At 58.9% G+C, this 26,179-nt stretch overlaps 1 protein-coding gene across 5 annotated transcripts; it reads right to left on the bottom strand.

Moving 5' to 3' along the window:
• Positions 1-329: 329 nt before the first annotated feature.
• Positions 330-25,866, bottom strand: CDHR1 (cadherin related family member 1). Of its 5 annotated transcripts, XR_009448329.1 has the most exons (18): positions 25,735-25,866; positions 25,348-25,425; positions 24,439-24,584; positions 23,694-23,744; positions 22,462-22,551; positions 20,609-20,695; positions 19,426-19,542; positions 17,604-17,747; positions 15,830-15,908; positions 13,829-13,929; positions 10,920-11,123; positions 10,302-10,454; positions 7,484-7,648; positions 6,969-7,036; positions 6,244-6,472; positions 4,762-5,019; positions 1,609-3,955; positions 330-764 (listed from the first exon to the last, which is right to left on the bottom strand). XR_009448329.1 is itself a non-coding variant. In XM_059662005.1 (17 exons), the coding sequence occupies exons 1-17, from the start codon at positions 25,775-25,777 to the stop codon at positions 3,422-3,424; spliced, it is 2,547 nt and encodes an 848-aa protein (XP_059517988.1). In that variant the 5' UTR covers positions 25,778-25,866; the 3' UTR covers positions 1,555-3,421. The 5 variants fall into 5 exon arrangements, 4 of the variants coding, with proteins under 4 accessions (XP_059517988.1, XP_059517989.1, XP_059517990.1 ...); XM_059662005.1 differs by lacking the exon at positions 330-764 and having other exon boundaries at positions 1,555-3,955; XM_059662006.1 differs by lacking the exons at positions 330-764; positions 23,694-23,744 and having other exon boundaries at positions 1,555-3,955.
• Positions 25,867-26,179: the final 313 nt, after the last annotated feature.

Raw genomic sequence — 26,179 nt, 5'->3', positions numbered from 1 at the left:
GTCTTTCTCTGGTTTATGAGCGCCATGTCCTTGCCTGGAAGAGGCCGGGCACAGATGACCGCCTCAGAAGTGGGGCCATTGAGGGACTGGCTGGGTGAATTGCTGGGAGTGGATCTTATTCGGCCAGAGGTGCACGTGCAGGATTTCATGGCCTCATGACACCCAGCAGCACCTCTGGCTGCAAAACCAGCCACTTCTTTGTTGACCGCCAATAGGGTCCCTTAGGCCATCACCACCTCATTCTGGAAACTGGCCCTTCAAAGCACCGCCTCCCTCCCCGTCATTCCTGTGCCCTCCTCAGGGTCTCTCATGGGCACATGCCCGTCTCCACGTGGCATCTCTCCGATCTCCTTGACCCCGGGAAGCCTCGTTGTCTGCCAAGAGATGCTGCCTCTGTGTGAGGGGCTACTCTCCTGGGTCTGGCGGTGGAGGGAAACACCCTGGAGATGAGGATGCGTGAGGGACCCTCACCCCCAGGACCTGGTGCTCAGTGTGGGGACCACCGTCACGCTCAGTCCCTCCCGTAAAACCAAGAACAGCAGCGGTCTCCGGCTGGCCCCAGGCACAGAGCTGGAGGCGGTCTTTCCGTAGGCAGCTCCTGTCATCCTCCTGGAAACACGTCTTCGTTCCATGTACTTATGAGGAAAGTGAGGCCCAAAGTCACGCCTGACAGGATCAGGATTCAGACCCAGGGCCGCCTGACTTTTATAGAATTAGGAAGTCGGAGCTCAGCCACAGGAAGAAGCATATCTCTGGGCTGCGAACTCTGGGAGAGACAGCTCAGAAACTCTTTTAAAAAATATATTTTTACGGATTTCAGAGAGGAAGGGACAGGGAGAGAGATAGAATCATCAATGATGAGAGAGAATCATCGATCAGCTGCCTCCTGCATGCCCCACACTGGGGATCAAGCCCACAACCCGGGCCTGTGCCCCGACCGGGAATTGAACTGTGACCTCCTGGTTCTCAGTCACATCTGCCGATGGTCCATGGGTCTAAAGCTCCATTCTTAGGGCCCAGGAGGGCTGAGCCCACCACGCCTATCACCCTGCCCTCTAGCTCATCGCGAGGCCTGGCACTGTGCCAGTTTGTAGTCCTCTCTTAGTGTGACTGAGCGAGCAGTCCGTGGCCTCACAATTCCTCGTGGCAGAGGGAGCAGCCTGGCCTGCCTCTCACAGGCGGGTCTCCTCCACACACTGTGTGCCCAGGGCTTGGTGCCATCCTTCTCTTTGTCAGGGTGGCTCATGCTGGCAATTGGGCACTTCCCTTCTCCCCAGGGCAAGAGCTGCCACCATGCCCAGTTTTCAAGACTGGTTCTGCCTTGGTTCACATTTCTGGACTGGCCCTGCCGGTGTGGCTCAGTGGTTGAATGTCAACCTATGAACCAGGAGGTCACAGTTTGATTCCCGGTCGGGGCACAGGCCCGGGTTGTGGGCTTGATCCCCAGTGTGGGGCATGCAGGAGGCAGCTGATTGATGTTTCTCTCTCATCATTGATGATGCTCTCTCTCTCCCTGTCCCTTCCTCTCTGAAATCAATAAAAATATATTTCTTAAAAGAGTTTCTGAGCTGTCTCTCCCAGAGTTCGCGGCCCAGAGGCCTTCATGACCACTGTCCCAGGGCCAGCAGCGCCCTTGGGTTCCCACGCCCATGCCAGGTCTCCTGGCTCCTGCTTGCTGGGCTCGGCTGAGGATAATTAGATCCCATTCCTCCCTGCAGGCGTGCTGCTGTCTGAGGAGTCCGCATGGCAATTTGGACAAAAATTTGCAGCTACCCACAGAGTCAGACCTGGGGTGAAGGATGGATCCATCCACCAGAGGAGCCAGGAGGCCGGAGGCACTCAGCTGTGGACCGGGAAGTGGTCTCTGGAGTAGCTAGCAGGAGCCTCAGCAGGAGCCAGAGGCGTGGCTACCGGGCCCTGGCATTCACCTTCACAAAGAGGGTGGTTGCAGGGAGCTGGGAGGCTGCTGTGCTCTCTGGGAGACAACCTGGGCCCATTGCCTCCTGACACTCTGCAGAGGACTGTCTGTCCGTCAGGGCCCTGGCTCCCCAGAGCCCACCTGTCACTACTCCAGGGGCAGGGGCAGCAGGAGCCCGGCCAGGGGCCTGTCTGAGGAGCGCCCCAAACTCCGCAGACTCAGGACCCCACACGTGCACTTCACCTGCTTGAATAAGATGCCGGGCAGATTCTTGGGGTTCTTCGTGAGGGGCAACATGCAAAGACCTGCCCCTTCCCAAAGGGCCACGGAGACCCGGAGCCGGCAGCCTCTCACCTCAGCAGATGGAGGCTTGGACTGACTGCTGTTGCCAGGCGCCCTGTAGTGGCTGGGCCGCCGCCCCGGGAGGTGATGGGGCGGCAGGAATCCGGCAATGCCACTGTCCTGCTCTGGCTGCCGGGTCAGTGGCAACACCCTCGCCCAGCACAGCTCTTCCTGGGGTGCTTGGCAGAGCAGCCAAGGGTCCCTGACACTTCCTGGAAGAGCCGTACCCGAGAACTGCCTGCGGAGAACCCATGGGTGCCGCTTGCACTTGTTGAAGCCCTGTCCCCACTGCTCATTTCATTCTCACCCTGGACCTGAGGAGGCCCATGGGACTCACCGTCTCATTTCACAAACGAGGAAGAGGCTGAGCTTCCAGACGGTTACACCGGGGAAGAGAAGAGCCGGCTGGAAGCGAGGTCTCCCCAGATCTCAGCACTGACACCTGCCTGCTCCCTTCACGGCTCCTGGGGGCAGCTCCCTCATGAGGGACATGAAGCTTTTCCTGTGGCCACTAGGACCCTCCACCCGCCTCGGGCTCCAGCTTGAACACTTCTGGGTTCAGGGAAGCCCTGGCTGGGGCATCCACTCTCCCTCTTGCAAGGCCCTTTTTACACCTGTGTCCCTGGTTCCCGTGGGTACAGGAGTGCCCCGCGGTCTCTGCCCAAACACCCTCGCCCCTCCCTCCCCCCACCTTCCCAGCAGCCCCAGCACAGCCTCGCAGTCAGCTGACTGCTCCCAGTGCACCTCTGCCCTTTCCCACACGTTTGCTCTCCCTCAGCCAGCGCTGGACCTCCTGTGTCTGCCCTGCTCTCAGCTGGGGCTTCAGGATCAGGTTCTGGCTGGCCTTGTCACAGGGGCCAGGCCCGCTCCTCGCCTGAGGATCCGGAGGCCCTGGGAGAGCCATGGACTGTGGGTCTGGGACTGGTGAGTAGGAGACAGGGAGCCGACTCCTTGTCGATTCCTGGCCTCTGCTGAACGGAGGGCAGCTGCAAGCGCCAGGGCAATGGGAAGTGCTGCCCCATCGCGTCCAGAACCAGGGAAATCCCTTGCCCAGGTGTTATCCAGAGCCCTGAATATGGGGGTTACACCATCATACAAAACTGGGTGACCCTAAGGAGCAGGGGGGAGAGAAGGTTGGGGAGAGGGGCTCTGGGCCGCACTCTAAAAGTGCGCCTTGTCAGTTCCACGCTTCTCAAACTGTTGCCTGAGCTCCGAGACCAGAGCTGACTGGATGGGGCTTCCCGAGGCGCTGGGTTTGGGTGACCCTCGAGGTTGCAGAGAGGTGAGTGAGCCAGAGACTGTGGGCACAGTCCAGGCTGCTGCCCCCGGGCCGGGTGCCACTCTGGGTAGAGGAGGGGGCACTGGGGCTCTGAGGGGTGGGGGGCTCCCCAGGCTGCCGTTGCAGCTCTCACTGGGGGGATCCTCTTTGAGAACGAACTTGGCTGCAGCCTTGGTCCTACTGCACTTCAGCCACTTGATGCGGGCAGCGCGGGGGGCAGGGCGGGGCCGCCTGCGAAGCACACGCCGCACTGGCAGGACCCTGTTGGACTTCTTGCTGCGCCAGAAGGTGACGGTGGACACGAGGGCGGTGATGGCCACAGTAATGGCCACGGCGCCAGCCAGCACGCCAACAGCCTTCGCAGGGTCATCTCTGGTCTGCATCAGGAAGGTGTCGATGGGGCTCCGGGGAAGCGTCTGAAAGAGAGAGAGCCACCTCACTCATTGGCCCCGGCTGGTCCCTGGAGGACAGAGTGGGGTCACGAGCTCCTGGAAGTCCAATGGTTTTGAATTCACTGACTCCAGGTCTCCCTCACCAGGAAATGCACCCAGAGAACAACACACAATGCATGCAGCTCACCAGGAAATGTGCCCAGAGAACAACACACAATGCATGCAGCTCACCAGGAAATGTGCCCAGAGAACAACACACAATGCATGCAGCTCACCAGGAAATGCGCCCAGAGAACAACACACAATGCATGCAGCTCACCAGGATATGCACCCAGAGAACAACACACAATGCATGCAGCTCACCAGGAAATGCACCCAGAGGAAGCATGATGCAAACACCCTCTCTCAGATCTACACCTTCTCATTATCTGGACTCTGTTCCCCAGAGAGTAGGATATAACTTACCTTTGATTATGGGGGCCACACCTGCCTAAATGTGACAGGAGCGCCTAAAATAGTGGCTTTTTTTCTGACACTGACCTGAGAACTATACATAATGATTTCACTTCTGCTTTCAACACCCATGACAAGAAGGCATTATTCCCATTTTACAGAAAAGGAAGAGGAGGCCTGGCAAAGTCCAGAGTCACGCCATTAGTGAGGGTGGAAACTAGGACTTCAACCTGATCCAAAGCCAGTGCATTTGATGGCAAGGAAGCCGGCCCAGCATGGAGTCTTTTGGAGGAAGCTGGAGATGGTCTCTCCCTGGGTCATGTTGCAGCGAGGCCTGAGAGGCCCTCAAGCCTTCCCCACCCGAGCTTCACACCCACCTCGGCGTCTGTGATGTCAATCCTGAGGACGGCCATGGTGCTGAAGGATGGGGAGCCGCGGTCCTTGGCCTGCACCTCCAGGGCCCACGTGCAGTCCCCGCTGTGCGTGATGCTGCGCAGGGCGTCCAGGGAGCGGATGGAGCTCTTGAGCCGGATCTCTCCTGTGCGTGCATCGATGTCAAACACGCCGGCCGGCTCCGCGTGCGTGATGGAGTAGTCCACCAGGTTGTTGGGCGCCTCTGCATCCAGGTCTGTGGCCTGAGCACAGGGAGAGGGGCGGCTGGGCTTCCAGGACAATGCTGTGTCCCGCCTGAGCTGCCCGGTCACACGGGGCTTGCTGAGCTGATGGGACAGTTCCTGACCCACTGAGTGGCCTGGAGCCGGGAGAGAAATTGAGTGTGTGCCCCACTGTGAGCCAGTGCCCTGCCAGGGCCCCCACCTGTGCCTGCCATATCACGCTCAGAGCTATTGGAAGCAGGTGCTGTTGAAAAACAAAAGCTGGGATACAAGGTGGTGGGTCTGAGGACAGACTGTGAGGGCGGGAGCTGAAGGCCGGGCTTGGGGTCAGAGGCCACACTTCTCCTCAGGGGAAGCCTGTACAGGGGGCAAAGCGTGGCTTCGAGACCTGCTGTGAGACCAGCGCCACCAGCACAGCCCCTGGAGGAGCCTTTGTTTGTTTGTTTTTAGACTCCACCCTTTGTTTGGTGGAGCCGCAATAACATCTGTTTCCCGGGGGTATTTCCGGGTTGAGGTGAGGGTAGGGACCTAGCAGGTACTTTAAAAACCCTCACCCAGAGCGAGAACTCAGTATATGGTACCCGATATAATAAAGAGCTAATATGCAAATGGTCGTCACACCCTCACATCATCACGCCCTCACACCATCACACTGTAACAGCTCAGACACTCAACACTGGGGAGAGAGGAATAGGGACTAGCCAGGCACAAATGAGCCCATGAGAGAGGAATGGGGACCAGCCAGGCTGTGGCCCAGGAAAGGGACAAGCCGCCCACCCCGTGGTCCTGGGCACCTGAGGCTGCAGCCAGCCCAGGAGAAACTGGCCTGGGTCCTGGGTGCCTGTGGCCAGCCAGAGGGAGGGAGCCCAGGTCCCAGGTGCCTGCGACCAGCTGGAGGAGGGAATCCTGGGTGGGTCCCAGGTGCAGGGCAGGGCAGAGGTAGTTAGGGGCGATCAGGCCAGCAGGGGAGCAGTTGGGGGCAATCAGGCAGGCAGAGGTGGTTAGGGGTGATCAGGCAGACAGGTAGGCGAGTGGTTAGGAGCCAGCGGTCCCTGATTGCCAGAGGCAGTTGGATATCCCCCGAAGGGTCCCGGATTGGAGAGGGTACAGGCTGGGCTGAGGGACCTCCCCCCCATGCATGAATTTCATGCACTGGGCCTCTAGTTTTAAAATAGATTCTTAGCCACACTGTCTCTTGCAGCTGCTAAACAAGGCTTTAGGGGCACTGAGCTGCCTGAAGCCCACCTTGATTCTCACAGGGGTCCCCAGCACCATCGTCTTCTCCTGGATGCTCTGTCCAAACTGGGGGGGGTGGTCATTGACATCCAGCAGCAAGACGGTCACCTTGGCCAGGCCATGCCTGCCCCCTGTGTCCTCTGCTCTTACATGGAAGCTGTACCTGGCGGTGGCCTCGGCATCCAGGCTGGCCCAGGGCTGCGTGCAGATGACCCCCGTGGAGGAGTGGATCTGAAAGCTGCCAGGCACAGAGAACAGGCAGGGTGTGCACAGGACATGCCTATGCACAAGTGTGCACACATGTGGACACATGTGGACACACACATGGGCACGTGGACACACACACGGACATGCGTGCCTGTGGCCATGCAGCTCCTCTAAGGCTCCCTATCCCTGCAGTCTCACTGAGGGAGGCAGGTCCACCCACTATGCCACCACCGACAGCCAACTGAAGGACCAAGTTGCAGACATGCCCCTCCTGCCACTGTCAGCCTCCCGGCCAGTTACTTGGCGGCTCCTAAGGTCAGGGCCTCAGCTCCCGGCCATCAGGGCGCCTACCCTCTTCAGCCCCACACCTTGCCTCAGGTCTCTGCTTCCCTCCACACCTTGCTGTGTGCTCACCTCCGAAACCAGGTCTTGTCCTCCCCCGCTCACTCCTGACTGTGGCACAGACCTGTCCACCCTCAGCCTCCCAGGCCCTGCCCAAGGCCTTGCCTGAGGTTGGGTCTACGTACAGGTCTGCCCCGGGCCCATAGATGGAATACGTGACTGCCCCCCAGGGGCCTGTGTCCAGATCCACAGCCTAGAAGAGAAAGCACTCCATGGCACCTGCCCCTTGTGTGGGCACATTGGCAGCTCTGAGTTGTTTCAAGGGCAAAGTAGGGGGTGAGGTTTGCCCGGCTCAGGTGGAAACTGACAGAGGCTGCCCAGAGCCCAGGGGGTCTCCAGTGTGAGGTCCCAAAGGGCATAGATCTGCAAGGTGTGTACCCTCCTCCTCTTCGTCGGTGAGAGGGGAGGAGGCGGGCCCTGTGCCTGAGCTTGGGGCTCACACTCATGTCCCCTTGTAGTCCTGGGACTATAGCCCATCGTGCAGAAGGAAACCTGGAGGCTCCCTGAGGGCTGGAGGCCTGTCCAAAGGCAGGCTCTTGAGAACGGCAACTCAGGCTGCAGCCTGGGCCTGTCGGACTTCATAAGGTCTCCTTCCGGGAGTCCCACCCAGATCCCATCCTGGGACTAGTCCCCAACTCACCCTGACGGCCACCACGGTGGAGCCCCCTGGGGCGTCCTCGGGAACCCTGGCGACGTAGTGGGGAGAGGTGAACTGGGGGGCATTGTCGTTGGAGTCCAGCAGCTGGACCACCACATCTGCGGTGGCACTGAACTTCTCGGCCGTGTCCACCTCAGTCGCCAGGAGCTGGGGAGGGAGAGAGGGAGGGATTGTCAGTGCTGATCCTCTTCTCAGCCTGGCCCAGGCCCACCTGCCTCTTCTCAGTTCTGACTCTCGGCCGCTATTCCTGCCACCACCTGCAGGGGGCACCTGTAAAGCTTCCATCACTCCCCCACCAAGTGGCACCACCAGCTTTCTTATAGTTCCCACTGGTATTTCTGCCAGCTTCTTTTGTTCCTCTAATTTGCATATCCCTTTTTAGTTCCAATTTTAAAATTTATTGTGCTTTATGTTATAATATAATATTTGTTAGAGCAAATTCCTGCCTCATTCTTTCTTTCTGAGTTTTCCCACCTATCTATATATATAAAACCCTAATATGCAAATAGACCGAACTGTGGAACAACCGAACAACCAGTCACTATGACATGCGCTGACCACCAGGGGGCACGTGTGGAACATGGTGGGCATGTGCCGAACATGGTGGGCATGGACAGCAGGCAGCAGAATGCGGAACATGGCAGGCGTCAGCCGCGGCGGATGGTGGAGCAGGTGAGCAGGGGTGCCAGATCAAGGCGGGTCGCTGGTCACTGTCATCAGGGCCAGCTCTAGTGGTCACTGAAAATTCTTTGCCCCCACACACCACGGTCCCACCAACGCTTGCACCTGCTGCTGGTGCGGCCCAACTTGCACTCGCACCCACTGCCTGCGCCCAGCACTGGTCCCAATCACTCAGCAGCATCTGCGGGTGTGAATGGCGTCGGCCAGCCCTGATCACCTCGAGGGCTTCTCCACCTCCCCCTGCTCCCAAGGGGCAATCGGGACTGGGCAGGGCCATGGAGAATGGGCTGAGACCCGCCCTTGTGCCCACCGCGGCCTCGAGGCACACAGTTCCTTTCAAAGTGCACGAATTCATGCACTGGGCCCCTAGTGTTTATATATTTATTTCTCCAGATGGTGTCAAGTCCCCTCACCACCTCTCTGAAGGAAATTGTAGATAAGACTTAATTGAGGTGGCATTGGATTCTTTATTAAGGAGAATTGGCATTTTTAACAGGGTTTTCTTCATCTGTTTGTTAAATTTTTGCATTTTTTGTCATTTAGATGTACCCTATTTCTTGTTATAGAAATTCCTAGAAAATTTTTCTGCTAGTTGTTTTTGTGAAAGAAAAACCTTTAATCTGTTGTTTCCATTGCTATTTTTTTTATGTAGGAAAACTACTGAATTGTGTGTGTTAACTTTGTAGCCAATCATGTTAACAACTTTGCTGTGTTTCTGACTATTTTTCAATTCCTCTTATGTTTTTCTAAACATGATCATATCACCTAAAAAATGATAAAATTATCTTTTCCTTTCTAATGTTTATACCTCTTATTTCCCTTCTTTATCCAGGAATAATGTTATTCCAGGAATAGTGGTTATAGCAGGCATCCATGTTTTGTTTCTGGCTTCATAGAATGCTTTTAGAATTCCACTTTTAAGAATGATGCTGGCTCGCCTGGCCGGCATGGCTCAGTGGTTGAGCATTGGCCTATGAACCAGGAGGTCATGGTTCGATTCCCAGTCAGGGCACATGCCCAGATTGTGGACTCGATCCTCAGTGTGGGATGTGCAGGAGGCAGGCAATCAATGAATCTCACTCATCATTAATGTTTCTATCTCTCTCTCCTTCTTCCTTTCACTCTGAAATCAATAAAAATATATTTTAAAAAAGAATTATGCTGGCTCTGAATGTGTATGTATAATTATAAGTAATTATAATAATTTAAATAATATCAACAAAGTATTTTTTATTTTATTAATATATATTATTTACGTGTTTATGTATAATAGGTGTTGTTTATGATTATAGCTTTATTTTGTTTTTTTTAAAATAAATTTTATTGATTTTTTTGCAGAGAGGAGGGAGAGGGATAGAGAGTCAGAAACATCGATGAGAGAGAAACATTGATCAGCTGCCTCCTGTACACCCCCTACTGGGGATGTGCCCTCAACCAAGGTACATGCCCTTGACCGGAATCGAACCTGGGACCTTTCAGTCCGCAGGCCGACGCTCTAGCCACTGAGCCAAACCGGTTAGGGCATGATTATAGTTTTAAATAATTGCAAATACAAAGGAATATGTTTCATGTTTTGCTAAAGTTTTATCAGAATAGATGACAGATGTCAAATGTATATGAGAAGATGCATTGTGACAAGTAGTGTTTCTTTCTCCACCTATTTTTTTAAATGTATTTTTATTGATTTCAGAGAGGAAGGGAGAGGGATAGAAAGATAAAAATATCAATGGTGTGAGAGAATCATTGATTGGCTGCCTCCTGCATGCCCCCTTCTGGGGATCGAGCCCGCAACCCAGGCATGTGCTCTCGACCAGAATCAAACCCGGGATCCTCCAGTCCCCAGGCCGACGCTCTATCCACTGAGCCACATCAGCGGGGCTCTCCACCTAGTAACATGCACATTCCACTGCAGTCTCCCCTTGGCCCTCTGTGCAGGCCTGAGACTCGGAGAAGCTGTGTGGCCGCAGGAGGAGGCTCTCATGTCACCTTCTCCCTCCCAAGTCAGCAGCCCAGGCAGAGGGACTGAGAGAGAGAGTAGGACGAGGAGGGGCAGGGGCCACAGGGGCCTCAGAAATGCACCCAGGGCTGCTCCATGGGGATGGCGCAGAGCCCCCCATACCTGGAAGGTTAACACTCTGAACTTCTCAAAGTCAATGGCGGCTGAGTTCTCAGCGAGGACTGTGACTTGGGCTTCCTTCAGGGCTGTCTGCGGGACCACGCGGAAGGCATCCTCCAGCCCCACCAGCCGCAGGGCGAACTTGGCATTGGTGCCCTGGGCGGAGGTTTGGAGAGGAAACAAGGACGGTGAATGAGAACAGAACTCACACGCAGCAGCCCTGGGCCAGGAGCCACCCGACCTCAGCCTTGGAGGCAAGATTTCCTTCTTCCTGAAGGGGAGGCGACCTGTCTGGAGGGTTAAGGGCTGTGAGGACCCCAAGGATCCGAGGCCGCACCCCGCGCTGGCACAGGAGGCCACAGGCCACGTTCACAGACCCCTCCCGGCCAGGCAGACAGGCGGTGCTTCTGTTTGACTTTAACCTTTTAACTGATCATGAATGTCTAGCCAATCAGTATTCGTTAGCCACTCTCCCACCGCTCTCTCGGTTGCCCTCTCCTGTTCCATTCCCACGGTGGCCGTAAGCCCTGTGACAAGCAGCGAAGGCTGATGCAGACCCTGTTTGGGGCGCTGGCCCCATGCGATTCTCAGGAAGACAGGGTGGAGGGCAGAGCCACATACCTGGTCCAAGTCTTTGACAGTGACCTTGAGGCCTCGCAGGATCTCCCCCGGGGGCGGGTGCTCGGACAGGGACAGCTCGAACCTGGTCTGGGGTCCACTCTCTCCGTAGAATGTAGGTGGGTGGTTGTTGAGGTCCACGAGCCTGATGGTGACGGGGACCGTGGCCTGGGCAGCGGGGCTCCCTGCAGCGCTGACCTCAGTCACCTGGGATGGGGACAGGTGTTCTGGTGCTGGGACAGGCTGACCCCGAGGTGGCTGCATGGCCCCACCTCACGGCGGTCATCCCTCACTCTCTCCTTAGCTAGCGACTCACCAGCTGGTAGGGTGTGACGGGGGTGAGGAGATACCACTCAGTGACTAGATCACAAGAGGTTATAACAGCGTCTGCTGGCAGACTCTCCCAGCTGCTTCTACGACGGAGAAGCCTGTGTCTCGGGACTAAGGGCGACCTCTGCCAACAGCTAGAAAGCAGCCAATCTCTGAGCCCATCAGCCCACAAGGAAGGAAATCCTACCAGAGCCATGTGAGCCCAGGGGCCTCCTCTCCGAGCCTCCAGTGAGAGCAAGTCCGGGCTGGAGATTAGATGAGATGGCGGCCCAGAGGCCTGGAGTTGAGGACCCACTAAGCTGAGCCTGGACTCCTGACCCACAGAAGCTGTGATCAAGGAATATGTGTTTTTCAAAGCTTCTAGGTTTGTGATCATCTACATCAAGCATGTCAAACTCGTGGCCCGCGGGCTGCATGCGGCCCACAGTAAATATTTTTGCAGCCCAGCCAATGTAACGGTATGTAAGAAACATTTTAATAAAAATTTCAGCCCTAGCTGGTCTGGCTCACTGGATAGAGCGTTGGCCTGGGGACTGAAGGGTCCCAGGTTCGATTCCGGTCAAGGGCATGTACCTTGGTTGCAGGCACATCCCCAGTGGGGGGTGTGCAGGAGGCAGCTGATCGATGTTTCTCTCTCATCGATGTTTCTAACTCTCTATCTCTCTCCCTTCCTCTCTGTAAAAAATTAATAAAATATATTTTTTTAAAAATTTCATAACTTAATTTTTACAATATCCTGTTAGACACAGTTATTAATAACAAACTACAATGTTTGCTAATGACTGATTACTACAATTGTGTTGCATTCATTTCCCTTATGTGCCTTATGTTAAGGCGCACCATTTCTCACCACTAACACTAGCAGCGAATATATATTTTTTTAAATATATTTTATTGATTTTTCACAGAGAGGAAGGGAGAGAGATAGAGAGTTAGAAACATCGATGAGAGAGAAACATCGATCAGCTGCCTCCTGCACATCTCCCACTGGGGATGTGCCCGCAACCCAGGTACATGCCCTTGACCAGAATCGAATCTGGGACCTTCCAGTCTGCAAGCCGACGCTCTATCCACTGAGCCAAACCGGTTTCGGCTAGCAGCGAATATTTTAGCAGCTGATGGCCACATCATTAGACTTGGACTGACTTGTTTGGTGTGCGCAACAGGAAATATTTCGCTTTTGGAGAACAAGAAAAATAGGTTTATTTGCGTTACGCTTATTAATTTGTGCAGTTATTCAGTGTCTGGTAAGTTAATGTTCAAGAAAAAATATTAATGTTTATTAAAATGTTCTGTTATTTTATGTTAACAATTACTCATTTACTAGTATTTCAGCCCTTTGTATTCAGCATGTCTCTGTCAAAATAAACCTACGATTCTATGAAAATTGAAGCTTTTTTTTGCAGCCACATAAACTTAAACCTTGTTTATTTGGCCCGTGTTAGCCTTTGAGTTTGATATGTTTGCTCTATTATAACGGCCACAGGAGACACCACACGGTGCCGTGACTAAGCCACTGACCAGGTGAGGTGGGGGTGGGGGTGGGGAGGGGGGCAGCGCCTGGAGTCACAACCACCGAGTAGCAGGTGTGTGGGACTCTGCAGTCAGTGTTCTCTCTACCTCACTGCACGAATCCCCCTTTGCAGCCAGAGGGTTCGAACCCCAGCTCTGCCGTGGTCTGTCCTGGGTGCCTGGGCCAGGGGGAGCGGCTGGGGGAGGGGAGAAGCAGTAATAGATGCTAGCACAGGCTGCAAGCGGGGCCCAGGCCACCGGCGCCTCATGAACCGTGTGGCAAACACCGTGTGCGCCCCTTCAAGCCTCTCCCCTAGTTCCATGAGCTCTGGTCTTAGCCATCGAACATGTCCCTCCTAGGACCCTTCTGTCCACCTGCAACTTCCTACCTCTCCTCTCTCCGCGCCTGCACCTCTCCATGTCCTGCTCCCACTCACCATCCCAGCCTGACACTCGCTGCCCCCACACTGCCGTGGCGCTCCGCGCTCCACTCTCCCGTTCCGGAAAGCTCTGTGTCCCCCCCTCCCCCCGAAGGGCCTGCTCTGCAGTCGCCTCCATCCTCTGGCAGCTCCTTCGCTTGCTCCTTCCTCACTCTGAGCTGGGGGTGCCCCTCAGCTGTGTCTGCGCCCATGGCTCCTCCCAGGCCATCCTCTGGCGATCTCTGCCCTCCCTCTCACAGCCACCGTCCATGTGCACGCTCCTTAAATCCTAAACCTGCCTGCATTTGGGATATTTCAACTTGGCTTTCCCTGCGCAGCAAACTCCTGGTGCCTGTCCTGGTCCAGCTCCCCGTCCCGGCTGGCCACGCCCGGTGTCACCATCCTCTCCTCTCCTCTCCCACACTCACAGCCAGGGCCTCGCATGCTCTGTGGACTCTCCTCCTTCCTATTTGCACTTGGTTCACTTCTGCCAGTCCAGCCGGCCTTCGGTATCGGCCCGGCTGCTGGCTCTGCCTCCCTGTTCCTCCTCCGCGTCCCTCCCAGCCCAGGCAGGCCCAGTGGACTCCAGTGCCTGGCACGGCTCGTGGCCTCAGGTGCCTTCCGGGGCCAGAGGGCGAGGAAGGCCAGTACCTGGACGTGCAGCTCATACACCTCTCTCCGGAGCTGGGCGGGGCTCTGGGTGACCACGATGGCTCCAGACGTCACGTTAATGTCAAAGGCACCGTCACTCCCTGTGGGAGGAGATGCCCCTGCAGTGCTGGCCGCACGCACGGGCCCGGGAGTCTTGCCAGGCAGGGTCCCATGTGCTCCTTAGGCCAAGTTCAGAGTTTCCTCCACCGAGTGGGGCTGTCTCAGGGGCCGCGGGGACTGGAACTCACTTGTATTGGGCGCCCAGTGTGTGTGTGTGCGTGTCTGTGTGTGTGCGCTCGTGTGTGCGTGTGCAGGTGTGTACGGGCACTGCGTGTGTGTGTGCATGTGTGTACGCGCACTGCGTGTGTGTGTGTGCGCGCGCGCGCGTGCTCATGTGCACGCATGTGCACTGGAAATCGAAAGACAGATTCAGAGGGATAAAGAGAAGGAGAGAAGGGGGAGGGGAGGAAAAGAGGAGAGAGCGAAAGAAAAGAGACTGGAGGAGGGGAGGGAGAGGAGTCAAGAAGAGAGGAAAGAGGGGAGCATGGCACGTTGTGCAGGTGTGAAGTGGGCAGTCGCGCGCCTGTGGGCCTGGGAAGGGCCTGAGGGGGCGTGTGCATCCAGGCACATACATCCTGGGGAGGGCTGGAGGAGCAGGGTGTCTGAGTGAGAGCTGCGGACGTGGCCGCTGGGCTCAGGCTTAGGTGTGGTGACCCGAGGGAGGGCTGCCCACTGGGACCCGCCCCTGAGGGCTCAGTGGCCCCCAGAGCTGTCCCACCTGCTCAGCTGCTGCCCGCTGCAGAAGGAGCGCAGACTCAGGTTCAAACCTGGTGGGAACTCGGGATGCCTGCCTGGCGCTCTGAGCTGCAGCTTCCCCATCCATATACAGGGCTAGTACTAGGAAAATGCCATATCACCATGCATTTAACTTATTAATCCAAGTATATGTTCTAGGCCAAAAATTGTTAGAGTACTAGAAAAACACAGCATTGAGAGTGCAAGGAATGTCGCCGCCCCTGTTGAGCCTATGCTCAGGGTGAGGGTGAGGCAGGCCCGCAGCCAGGCGGGGGCAGGGCACCGAGGCCCTGGCTGAGCCCCCGCAGAGCAGTCCCCGCAGGCCCCTCCCGCAGAGAACATCTCCCACAGATGACACCTGGGCTGTATTTCAGCTCCAGGCCCAGAAAAGCCGCCAAACCAGGTGGGCGGCGCCAGGACCAGCTGTGATGCCTGACACCCCTGCCCTGGCACGGACCCATCGGTGGCCACCACGGCCCTGGAGGAGCCCACCAGGAAACTGGTGACTGTTCTGCTGGAACCCTCCCCAGGCCTCCCCTCAGATTCCCGCCTGCGAGAGAAATAACCCCCAAGACAAAGGGCCCAGCGCTCTCCCCCAGGGAGCCGCCACCATTGCCGCCCCCTCTCCTTCCCCACAGCCAAGCACTCCTGCTCTGAGGGACCCCACGAGGCTGCAACCTGGGGAGCCATGGGCAGTGGCAGCTCCTCCCAGGCTAGTCCCCTCCACCTGACCCCAAGACCCCCTTTTCTCTGACTCCCCAGAGAGCCAGCGGCCCAGCCGGGCGCCCCTGTTGCGTCTTCTATGCGAAACCCTTTGTTTTCCGTCCGGCTCTAATAAACGTTGCCTCACAGTCACCTGGGCCTGTGTTGTGAAATCTTTCCTGCACGAAGTCAAGAACCCACATGCTACTGGCCGGCTGACCCCAGGCAGACGGCTCAGGGCCAGGCCCCTTTCTGGCAACAAAAGGAACATGAATCTGTCCACCCTTTGTTCTCAGTTCCCCACCCAAAAGCTTATCTCCCTGCAACTGGCCCTAATGCCAGGCGGGCCGAGGCCACAGGCAAGGGCTGCTGCCCAGTGAGGCCGGCCTGCCCTCCGCACTGGGCTCTGCCCGTGGCGACTGGACGCCAGGAGCTGGGAACGTGCTCTGGCTGCCCAGGGCAGAGCTGCTGCCGCGGTGGTGTCCCCAAAGGTGCCCGACTCACCATTCACGAGGCTGTAGAGAAGGCGGTTGGGTTTGCCCCTGTCTCCATCCATGGCGACCACTGTCAGCACCTCAGAGCCCTTGGGAACAGGAGCAGGGGCTGGAGGCTGGGGGGTGCTGGGGCCCCACCCCCGACGTTGCCCCATCAGGCAGGGGAGGTGCTGGCCTCACCCAGGGATAGAGCTGGCCTCCAGCCTCTGAGGGCCCCTCTTCTCCGGGGAGCTCACAGGACCGCTGGCCTTGCAGGGACTCTCAGCCACAGGTCTCTTACTTTGCCTCCTTCCCCACATCCCCCACTCAGCCCTCAGCCCTGTCCCCACCTCCAGCTTCACCCCTCTTCTCACCCATGCTTTGCCTTTGAGGTATCAGAGGGGAGGCAGGAGGCTGGTGGGAGCGGCCAGCACAGAGGGGTCCCACGTAAAGGGAGGATCAGGGTGCTGTGTGAGGGTGTGGCCCGGGCGCACAGCTAGACAAGCCCTGTTGACCTTGGCCTGGCACCCCTTCTGTGCTCTCTCCTCAGCAGCACAGAGGACACCCCCACACCTGCCAGTCCCAGCGGGGAGGGGTGGGGAGGAGGCTGGCACTTCTCCCTCCTTCCCCCCTACCCCCTCCCTCCCCTCCTCCCTCCTGCCAGCGCCCAGCCGGAGGGAGGGGGGCATTTTCGCTTGGGCCTGGCATGGGAATGGTCCTCAGTAAGGGTTTCCGTTGCTCTACAAGGTCAAGAATCATCCAAAACTGGGGAAGTGAAGATGGGGCAGGCAGCTCGATCCCACAGGAGGCCTCAAGCCCCAGCCCTGGAAGTCTGGAGCTGTGGTCCGGGGAGGAGGGCATGTCCATGAGGGGGTGCATAGCGTGGGAGCAGGGAGGGGGGCTCCCCCCTCAACCCAGATATGAGGGGGGCAAGGGCCTTAGGGCGAGGGCATGTTTCAGGCAGAGGGATAAGGCAGTGCTGGGCGGGGGCGGGGGGGTTGATGGTGACGGCTCGGGGAGGGCGGTTGTGAGGCTGGGGTTTGGGTGCCTCCCCTGAGAGGCAGAAGGAGCCCAAACACTGAGATCAGAGCCGCACGTGGGGAGACGCCTGGGGTGGGCCTTGGAGCTGAGCCTGTGTGATGTCCAACAAGGGTCACGTGATTTGGCAGCAAACTGGGGGGCCCAGGCTCCAGGCCTGGGGCTGTGGGGACACAGGAGCACCTCACCTCCTGCACAGGTGCAGGAGAGACCCCAACCAAGGCTGTCACCTCCCTCCCAGCCTCCTGGCAGGCCTCGCAGGGCCGACCTCTGGGCGGGTCTGAGTTGAGTGTGAGGGAGGGAAGAATGCCTGGCACAGTCTTGCACCCCGGGTGCCCGCACAGGAGCACCTGCTTCCTCCCCTTAGGCTTCCAGAGGCAAACACACCTGTTGCCCTGAGCCCACGAGGCCCTGGAGGAGCTCAGCGCGAGGCCTGGGGGAGCTCAGCACGAGGCGGGGGGGGGGGGGAGCTCAGCGCGAGGCCCCGGGGGAGCTCAGCACGAGGCGGGGGGGGGGGGGGGAGCTCAGCGCGAGGCCCCGGGGGAGCTCAGCACGAGGCCCGGGGGGGGGGAGCTCAGCGCGAGGCCCGGGGGCGGGGGGGAGCTCAGCACGAGGCCCAGGGGGGGGGGAGCTCAGCACGAGGCCCGGGGGAGCTCAGCACGAGGCCCGGGGGGAGCTCAGCGCCTCCACAGGACCCAGGGCCTCAGGAGCAGAGTGGGGGGTGTGGGTGGGGTGGGGGGGACCAAGAGGGGGAGGCAGTCACCCACTGGAATGGTGTCCTCGTACACGCAGCCGTGGAAGGGAGTGCCCACAAACACGGGGCCCACATCCTGCACGTCCTCCACGCTGACCGTGACCGTGGTGGTGGCCGAGAACACCGCAGCTGCACCCCTCAGCCGCCCGCCGCCGTCCTGGGGAGGAACCGGGAGCAGAGAGCTGGGCTCCGGGCTGACAGACTCGCTGGCATGGGTTCCTGCCTCTGGCGTGGGGGAGCTGCCCTCTGAGTGCTGTTTGCTCCCCCCCCCCCCAAGATAGTTCCCCTCTCGGAGAGTGCTGGGGATGAGACGATGCCTGAGGCTTGGCTGTGTCTGGCTCTCAAAAGAGTTCTCTCTCCAGGGAGGTCACGTTGGACAAGTAAAAGGAGGGAGTCACACACCCCCTCCAGCCAGGAACCACCCTCGGCCCCTCCTGGACCCACTAGAGTCTGACTGGGCCCTGCTGGGGGGAGAGCCCAGCTGACGGAGTGACCTGCTCTCATGCCCGGGCACGGGCGGGCGGGGGCCTTCCTGGGGACCTGAGCGCAGGGCCTGGGAGGCCGGTCGTCGCTGGGGCAAAGCAGCTGCTCTGAGCCCCTGCGGAGCTGCAGGCCCCACACCACACATTGGACATGAGGACTGAGGCCTCAGGGACAGGCTGACAGGACATGGAGGCCCCAAGAGGTAACTGGTCACACAGAGGAAGGCCAGGTGAGCAGGCCTGGGAGGTGAGCCTGAGGGTGAGCAGGCCTGGGGGGTGAGCCTGGGGGTGAGCAGGCCTGGGGGGTGAGCAGGCCTGGGAGGTGAGCCTGGGGGTGAGCAGGCCTGGGGGGTGAGCCTGGGGGTCAGCAGGCCTGGGAGGTGAGCCTGGGGGTCAGCAGGCCTGGGGGGTGAGCCTGGGGGTGAGCAGGCCTGGGGGGTGAGCAGGCCTGGGAGGTGAGCCTGGGGGTGAGCAGGCCTGGGGGTGAGCCTGGGGGTGAGCAGGCCTGGGGGGTGAGCAGGCCTGGGGGGTGAGCCTGGGGGTGAGCAGGCCTGGGGGGTGAGGGGGCCTGGGGGTGAGCAGGCCTGTGGGGTGAGCAGGCCTGGGAGGTGAGGGGGCCTGGGGGTGAGCAGGCCTGGGGGGTGAGCAGGCCTGGGAGGTGAGGGGGCCTGGGGGTGAGCAGGCCTGGGGGGTGAGCAGGCCTGGGAGGTGAGGGGGCCTGGGGGTGAGCAGGCCTGGGGGGTGAGCAGGCCTGGGAGGTGAGGGGGCCTGGGGGTGAGCAGGCCTGGGGGGTGAGCAGGCCTGGGAGGTGAGCCTGGGAGGTGAGCCTGGGGGGATGAGCCTGGGGGGGGTGAGTGGGCCTGGGGGGTCAGCCTGGGGTTGAGAAGGCCTGAGGGGGGTGCAGGCCTGGGAGGGGGGGAGCAGGCCTGGAGGGTGTGCTGGCCTAGGGGGTGAATGGCCAGGAGGGTGAGCCTGGAAGGTGTGAGGGCCTGGGAGTTGAGTGGGCCTGGGGTTTATGCGGACCTGGAGGGGGGTGCAGGCCTGGGGGGTGAGCAGAGGCCAGGGCTGAGGTCGTGCTGGGATGTGAGTCTCCAGGCCTATGGAGGGGACCTGGCCTGTCTGTCCCCCAGAGGGGACAGCACGACAGCCCACAGCCTCCAGCAGCCCTGGAGCAGACGTCCATGTCTGTGTGGAGTCCACTCAGCAGACACTGCAGCTACGCCCGGCCCCTTCCCAACCCAGACACCTGCTCTCCAAACTGCCGGGCTGCTGTAGGGACGGACCGCTGCCATCGAGTGCAGCTTCCCTGGCAAAGGCTGGGGAAGGGCTGCATGCCCCCTTCCTCCCTGGTACCTGGGCAACCACCGTGACGAAGTGGGCCCGGGCCTTCTCGTAGTCCAGGGCGGACCCTGCCCGGAGGCGCAGCACGCCGCGGAGGCGGTCCACAGTGAACTGGGTGGCCGGCGTGTTCTGTAGGGGTGAGGGTCCGCTTGGTCTCGGGGGCACCGCGGGCCTAGGGTGCCGGCTCTGCTTCAGGAAGGGCCTGCGCTGTCCTGGGTCCCAGGGACCCCAGCCTCGGCTGGGAGTTCAGCCTTCTCGCCTCCAGGTCCCCCTTGACAGGGCTCTGGGTACCCCCTGCTCCTCCCTCAGTCAGAACCAAGAGGGGCCCTTCCAGAGGCCTTAGCTCATCTGGGCAACAGCTGGTGCACCTGGCCTGCAGGTCCCAGCAGGGGGGTGTCAGCACAGAGCTCCCCTGGAGAGGTGGGGTCTTTAAACCCGACCAGCTGAGCGTGGGGGCCAGTCCCAGGCAGCGCCTGGGGTGGGCGAGGGTCCAGGAGACGATCCCGTCTGAGAGAGGGGCCTCCGTGTCGGGAGCTGTTGTGGGACTTTATGAGGATTTAATCCTCACAGCAGCCAGTGAGGGTGCTTCCATCTCCCCACCTCACACGCGAGGGGTGAGCTGGGAGCATCAGGGATGTTGGAAGGCCCGCGAGTGGGAAATGGTTAGATTTCTCCAGCACCTGCGGATCCCAAGAGATTCCCTCTAACCTGTGTTTAACCACCAAGCTGTGTTGCCTGGAAAATTGTAAGAGAAAGTGAGTCAACATGGAGAGATGGATGGATGGACGGACGGACAGGTTGGGGTTCACAGCCGAGAGCTGCCCTCTGCCCTTTCCTACTGGCAGCTCCAGGCGCAGGAGCTTTCTTCCGGGGGGCAGGGGGGCAGGGTGAGGGGGTATTAAGTGCCCAGGCTTCTCCTAGGGAAGGGTTTTGGGGGGAAACTATGAGTCTTGGAGATCAACCAACTCAGAGTAAGGTGGGAGGGGGGAGTCTGGGGCAGACAGCCTCTGCCAGCCTCTCATGTGCTCACCTGTCTGTTCGCCCCCTGCATTTACTGAATCCATAGGATCTGATGTGTCATTTCTGACAATTTGGGGACTAGCAGAGGCACTGACCTAAGGCCTGGTGATGGAGGGTCAGCCATTGGTCCCCGCCAGCCCAGCCCCTGGTACACACACGCGTGTGCCCTGCTCACCTGCAGGGAGTAGGTGACACTTCCTCCAGAGCCCGTGTCCTTGTCCACAGCACGAACCTCAAAGATACTGCTCCCAGCAGGTGTGTCCTGAGGGGTGCCACAGGGGTTAGGCCTGGGACAGGGGCAGGATGCCAGGGAGCTGGGGTGCGGAGGATCATGGAGAAGTGGGTCAGGAGAGTGAAGGGCTAAGAAGAGGTGGGAAGGGGGTGATGAACCCAGGAGCCCTGGGCAGGGGCACATCAGGGGGGGTAGGGGGGGGTAGAGAGAAGGAGGAGAAAGGGAGGAGCAAGCAGACCCCCACTCCAGCCCCCAGCACAGCCTCTGAGAAAGAGGAAAACTAAGACTCCAAGGAGATAAACTGCTTAAATATGAACTGAGAAAAGGGTTAATAAACATGGACATAATTAACATGACCAGGAATAAAATCCATACAATTGAAAACCAAAATAAAATATCTTTCTCCCACTGAAGCGAACACTTAAATATGTGAAAGTCTGAGTGTGGCAGGGCTAGGGAGACACCTCGCCCACATCACCCCCATCAGGAAAGCACAGCTCCCTCACCCTGAAGAAGCAACAACACTCAGGCTTCACTCTCCAACCTAACAATTCCAAATCTTGGTCTGTATCTTTAGGAAATTATTCTAATAGAGGAAAAGAGCTGTTATGCTCAGAATTTGATGTTTCTTACAGAAAAAATTTAAAGTATCTTAAATATCCTATATAATAAAAGGCTAATATGCAAATAGACCAAATGGCAGAATGACCAGTCACTATGATGCCCACTGACTACCAGGGGGCAGACGCTCAATGCAGAAGCTGCCCCCTGGTGGTTAGTGCACCAGAAACTGGGCTGGTGAGCGCAGCCGTGGTGGCAGGAGCCTCTCCCACCTCCAGGGCAGTTGGCCATCCCCTGAGGGCTCCCGGACTGCAAGAGGGCACAGGCGACCCCCCCCCCCCAGTGCACGAATTTCGTGCACCAGGCCTCTAGTCTAAACATAAAGGAACAGTTCCATAAATGGTGCAATGTTCACTTAACAGACACTAGTAAAATGGTAATTATGCAAACTTTAAAAGTAAGGGGGGGAATGCTTATGAATTAAATGGAAAAAAAGTATACAGAAAGCATGCTTAGTATAGCCCCAATTACCTAAAACACACAGAAAATAAATCCAATAATCACAAAAACAGCTGGAAAGAAATACACCAAAATTTAACACTGCAGTCTCAACCTGGAGGGGTTTGGGTTGGTCTGGAAACTTTTTCTTTTTTTCTTTTCTTTTTTTTTTTTTTTTAGAGTGAGAATAGCAATTTTGTATTATCTAACAAAACTTTCTAAAGATAAAAATATCTAAATGTAGAATGATCAAAAACTGATTCTGAATTTTGTAAAAACGTGTAAGAACAAAGTCTAAGGAAATGCCTTGCCACCTTGCCAGTAGGAATGGTTGAGAAGTCATCTGGAACATTCCATAAGTGAATATTTATTCAGATTCGATGAAGCAGTTCGTTTTTTCTTAACCCACCAAAACGAATGCATTGTGTCTATTTTCTGGCTAGTGTTAATGGAAACTTCTTTTCTCTTTACTTTTCTACTTATTTCACATTTCCACAATAAACATACATTATGATTTGGAAAATGGTAAGCGAACAGTCCTTTGTGGGGAATGCATGTGTGAGGAATGGCAGTGTGTGTGTGTGGGGGGGGGGGGTGCGAGGGAGGCCCCAGAGGCAGCGAGTGATGGGAGGCCCCTGACTCAGTGCCAGGGCCGCTGGGCCAGGCCACGGCAGCCCCGAAGGGCAGGCAGGGTCTGGGGCAGGAATGCATGGGCCCTGCCTTGGGCCCAAGTTCACCTCAGGAATCTGGACAGTGTACGGCTCCTGGAGGAACCTGGGTGCCTCGTCGTTGACATCAGTCACCAGGATCACGACTTTCTCTGCCACCTAGGGAGGGGCAAATGGGACAGGAATTGGGGCAGTGAGGCCTTCTGGGTGATAAAGGGACAGTGGCCCCTAGTGCCCCAGGTATGTCTCTACCCATCTCCCTCCCTCCCTCTATTCCCCCTCCCTTCTTCCTTCCTTCTTTTATTCATTCATGAAACATTATTATTATTAAGCAACTATTTGGTGCCAAGCACTGTGTTCCATCTCAGAGGCAGAAGATACACTCTGATGGTGTGTATTTTGCAAAATGAGATGGCAGGGCCAAGGCCAGCATGTAAAAGAAGGTGGCGATACACTCGGTGATGGCAGTGGCATGCCGGGTGCTGCCTGAGTGCAGGCCTGACCCCGGACACCACGCTCACCTTGCCCAGGTCAGTGCCACCTGAGGGTCGGGTGCACAGGGCAGGAGGCTGTGGTCAGGGGCCCAGAGAGGCATCTAACCAGCCTGGGGGTGGGTAGCAGGGCGCCTCGCTGCGGAGGGGGAGGTAAGCTCCGCAGCAGTGTGTCAGGCGAGAGGACGAGAGGGAAGGAACACCACATGCCAACGCAGGAGGAGGGACCTGGTGACCTCAGAGAACACAGTAGATGTGGCTGATGTTGGTGGGGAGAATGTGGAAGGGGGGACGAGGCCAAGGGTGCCCAACGGAGAGGCCCTGAACGCCAGGCTGCAGCTTGGGTTTTCTCCTGGGGGTGGGACAGCTGCTAGTGCTCTTGAGCAGGTCCTGGCCAGGCCTGGGTTCTAGATGGCCCTGGCCCAGCTCTGAGGGGGGGTCTGGGAGCCTGCAGGCAGGAAGCCCCTGTGATTGGGGGAAGCAGCGTGGTGGGGGCTGGGAGAGTGTGGCTGTGGGGAAGGAGGAAGGGAGAAGTGGGTTCGGGAGCCCAGGAATTCTGCGTGGGTGACAGGTGGCAGAGCCAAGAACGGGTGGAGGAGGCAGATGGGAAAGACTCCAGGAGACACTGAAGAGCCTGGCTCTCTCCCTCCCTGCCCCTTCCCACCGGCCTCCCTCCCTGCAGCCTCTCCTACAGCCACTCCTGGGGGCACACGGGGCAGGACTGCAGGGAGTGCCCCTCCGGGAGGTGGGAAGGGAAAACTGCTCAGGCCCGGGATGCGGGCTGCCAGGGCTGGCCCCGTGTCTGCTCACCAGGTTCAGGCCGTCAGAAATGCTGATGATGGCTTCGATCTGGTCCTCCCTCTGTGAAGCACGAGGACTGAGTGTCCGGGAGAGACACACCTAGAGGCCGAGACTGGGGGCCCTCCCTGCTCCCCTGAGAGAGGCTGGAGCAGGGCTGGGTGCCCCAAAGTTGCCTCTGGCCATACTTTCTTTCAGGGCTCTGCACACGGGTTCTCCTAACCCAGAGGGACTGCCGAGGAGCCAGCAGAAAACGTCCCCCCGCTAGAGCGCCGAGAGCAGTGCCGGGTCCCAGGAAGCAGGTTTTATTCCTTTCTCCCTTTCCTTTCACTCCACTGGCCTCCCCCAAGCCTCTCCCCAGCCCACAGGCTGCAGAGGGCCAGGTCTGTGGTCTCACACTCCCCAAGACTCAGTGGGACTTCAGGGGGGAAGGGTGTTGAGGTTTTTCTCCCTGGCCCAGGGCTGGTGGTGGCTGCATCCGACCCGAGCTGGCAGGAGCCCACAGACAGGTCAGGTTCTGTGGACGACAGCCAGGCCCGCCAGCTGGTGTGGAGGCCCTGGCCTGTCACTGCAGGTTCGAGGGTGCAGAGGGTAGAGTTCTACCAAACTCAGACCCACCCCTAGACCATGCCACCAGTCCTGGTCAGCCCGAGTTTTTGTGGCTTATAGGACCTCTCCAAGGACCATCTCGGGGGGGCCTTTCACCACAGATGCTGGTCTCCATGCCAACAGGCTGCACCCTCACACCTCCCCATACCTCTCGGTCCAGCTCTTCGATCAGGGTGATGTTTCCAAAATTGGGGTCAACAGAAAAGACGCTTCTAGTGCTGGGGTCAAAGCTGATGTGGTAGGACACAGGCTCGCCCTCAGGGTCTGTCCCATTCAGCGTGTACACATGAGAGCCTGGAAGGCGACACAGGAGGCCTGGAATCTAGAGCCCAACTTTTCTTAACAGGTGGCAGCAGCTCAGAACAAGGATCCCCGTTTACACAGTGAATACGCGATTCAGAGCAAAGGCCCATCCTGGGCGGCTGCTTCCCACTGTGATGTGAGGAAGAAGGGGAGCACCGGCCACTCTACTATCAGATGGCTGGGCGGCTCTTGAGACAAGAACCCAGACTGGGGGTGGGGGTGGGGCGGGGTGGGGGAAGGGGTGGTGCACCATTCAGGCAGGAGGAGTGGCTCTCAGCAGCGGAGCCCCCAGGCCCAGGTCAGTCCTGGGGGCCTGCGAGCAGGTGGCTTGCACTCTGCTGTCCTTTTGCTCAGGCTTCCAGCCCAGACGCGAGGGAGGACGTGCCAGGCTCCCTCCTCCTCTCTGCTCTGTGGCCCCGGCAGGTGGGTGTTCTTGGGCCATTTTAAAGCCTAAAGATCTGCGACCTGGGAGTCAGCACAGGTGCTCAAGGTCACGCCAGTGGGCCCTGGACAGCTGGGCCCAGCAGAGACCATCATGGGCCAGTCTGTCTGTGCCCGGCGTCTCCCGGACCCCGGCTCAGGCCCCCAGGGCAGCCTTGAGCTCAGCAAGAGCCCTGGGAACTCAGGCGCAATCAGCGCCGGAGCCGGGCAGCTGGCACCTGTCCCCACAGGCTTGGAGGACTGGCTCCTGGTGGGTGCCATGCCGGGGAAGGAGGGCCACCCCTCCTGAGGCCCCGTGGCCGGGGGTCCTCACCGACAGGGGTGTCCTCCGGGAGGCTGAACAGGCCCAGGTTTCCGTTGTCGAAGAAGTGGGGGGCGAAGTTGACCTTAGCTGGAAGAAAACACGGAGCAGGTGGCTCCCAGGCAGCAGGGGACACCTTCGCCCCCCTCGGGGTCTGGCCCACCCCTGGCACCGGGGGACCCACTGGGGGTCTCCTCCCCACACCCCGTCTGCTTGTCAGGGACACAGACTCTGGGGCGCTCGAATTCCGGCAGCGGCCACATAAACCCCCCCAACGGGCTGGGAGCCAAGCCAGACGGGGCCTGGCGCCCTCTGCGCCTCTCCCCTCCCCCTCCCCCCCGCCCTGAAGCGGCGGGCAGCTGGGGTCCCCGCCGGGTCGCCCCCCTCCCGCCCGCTCACCGAGGCAGAGGCGCAGCAGCGCCAGGGCCAGGGCGGCCCGCATGTCTCCGCGACGAGCAGAGGTGCGGGCAGGAGGGGGGCGCTGCGCGGTGACCGGCTGGGAGGCCGATTAGCGCGGCCGCAGCGGCGGGGAGGGGGGCGGGGGTGGGGGCGGGACGAAGGCTGCGCTGGGTCCGAGCGCTGCGGGGCCTGAGGAGCCCCGGAAACCTGGCTCCCGGTCCCCACGCCCGGGGGGGGGGGGGCGGGGGGGCCGCGGGAGGCCCCGCTCAGTGCTTCCCGGCCGCCAGGAGCGGGCGCGGGAGCCCAGCCTCCCCGCTCCCTCCCCAGGAGGCAGGAGGGCCAGGCCAGGCGTGTGGGTCCGGGGAGTGTCCCCGAGGCTGCGGGTGAGACCGAAAGACCCAGAGGAGGGGTGCGTTGGGGCAGAGCAGAGGGTGGGGGCTGTGGG

The sequence above is a fragment of the Myotis daubentonii genome, chromosome 13 (genome assembly GCF_963259705.1).
Source record: "Myotis daubentonii chromosome 13, mMyoDau2.1, whole genome shotgun sequence".
NCBI lineage: Eukaryota > Metazoa > Chordata > Mammalia > Chiroptera > Vespertilionidae > Myotis > Myotis daubentonii.
Note: the sequence above shows the minus strand (reverse complement) of the source record. Positions and strands in the feature narration are given on the sequence as shown.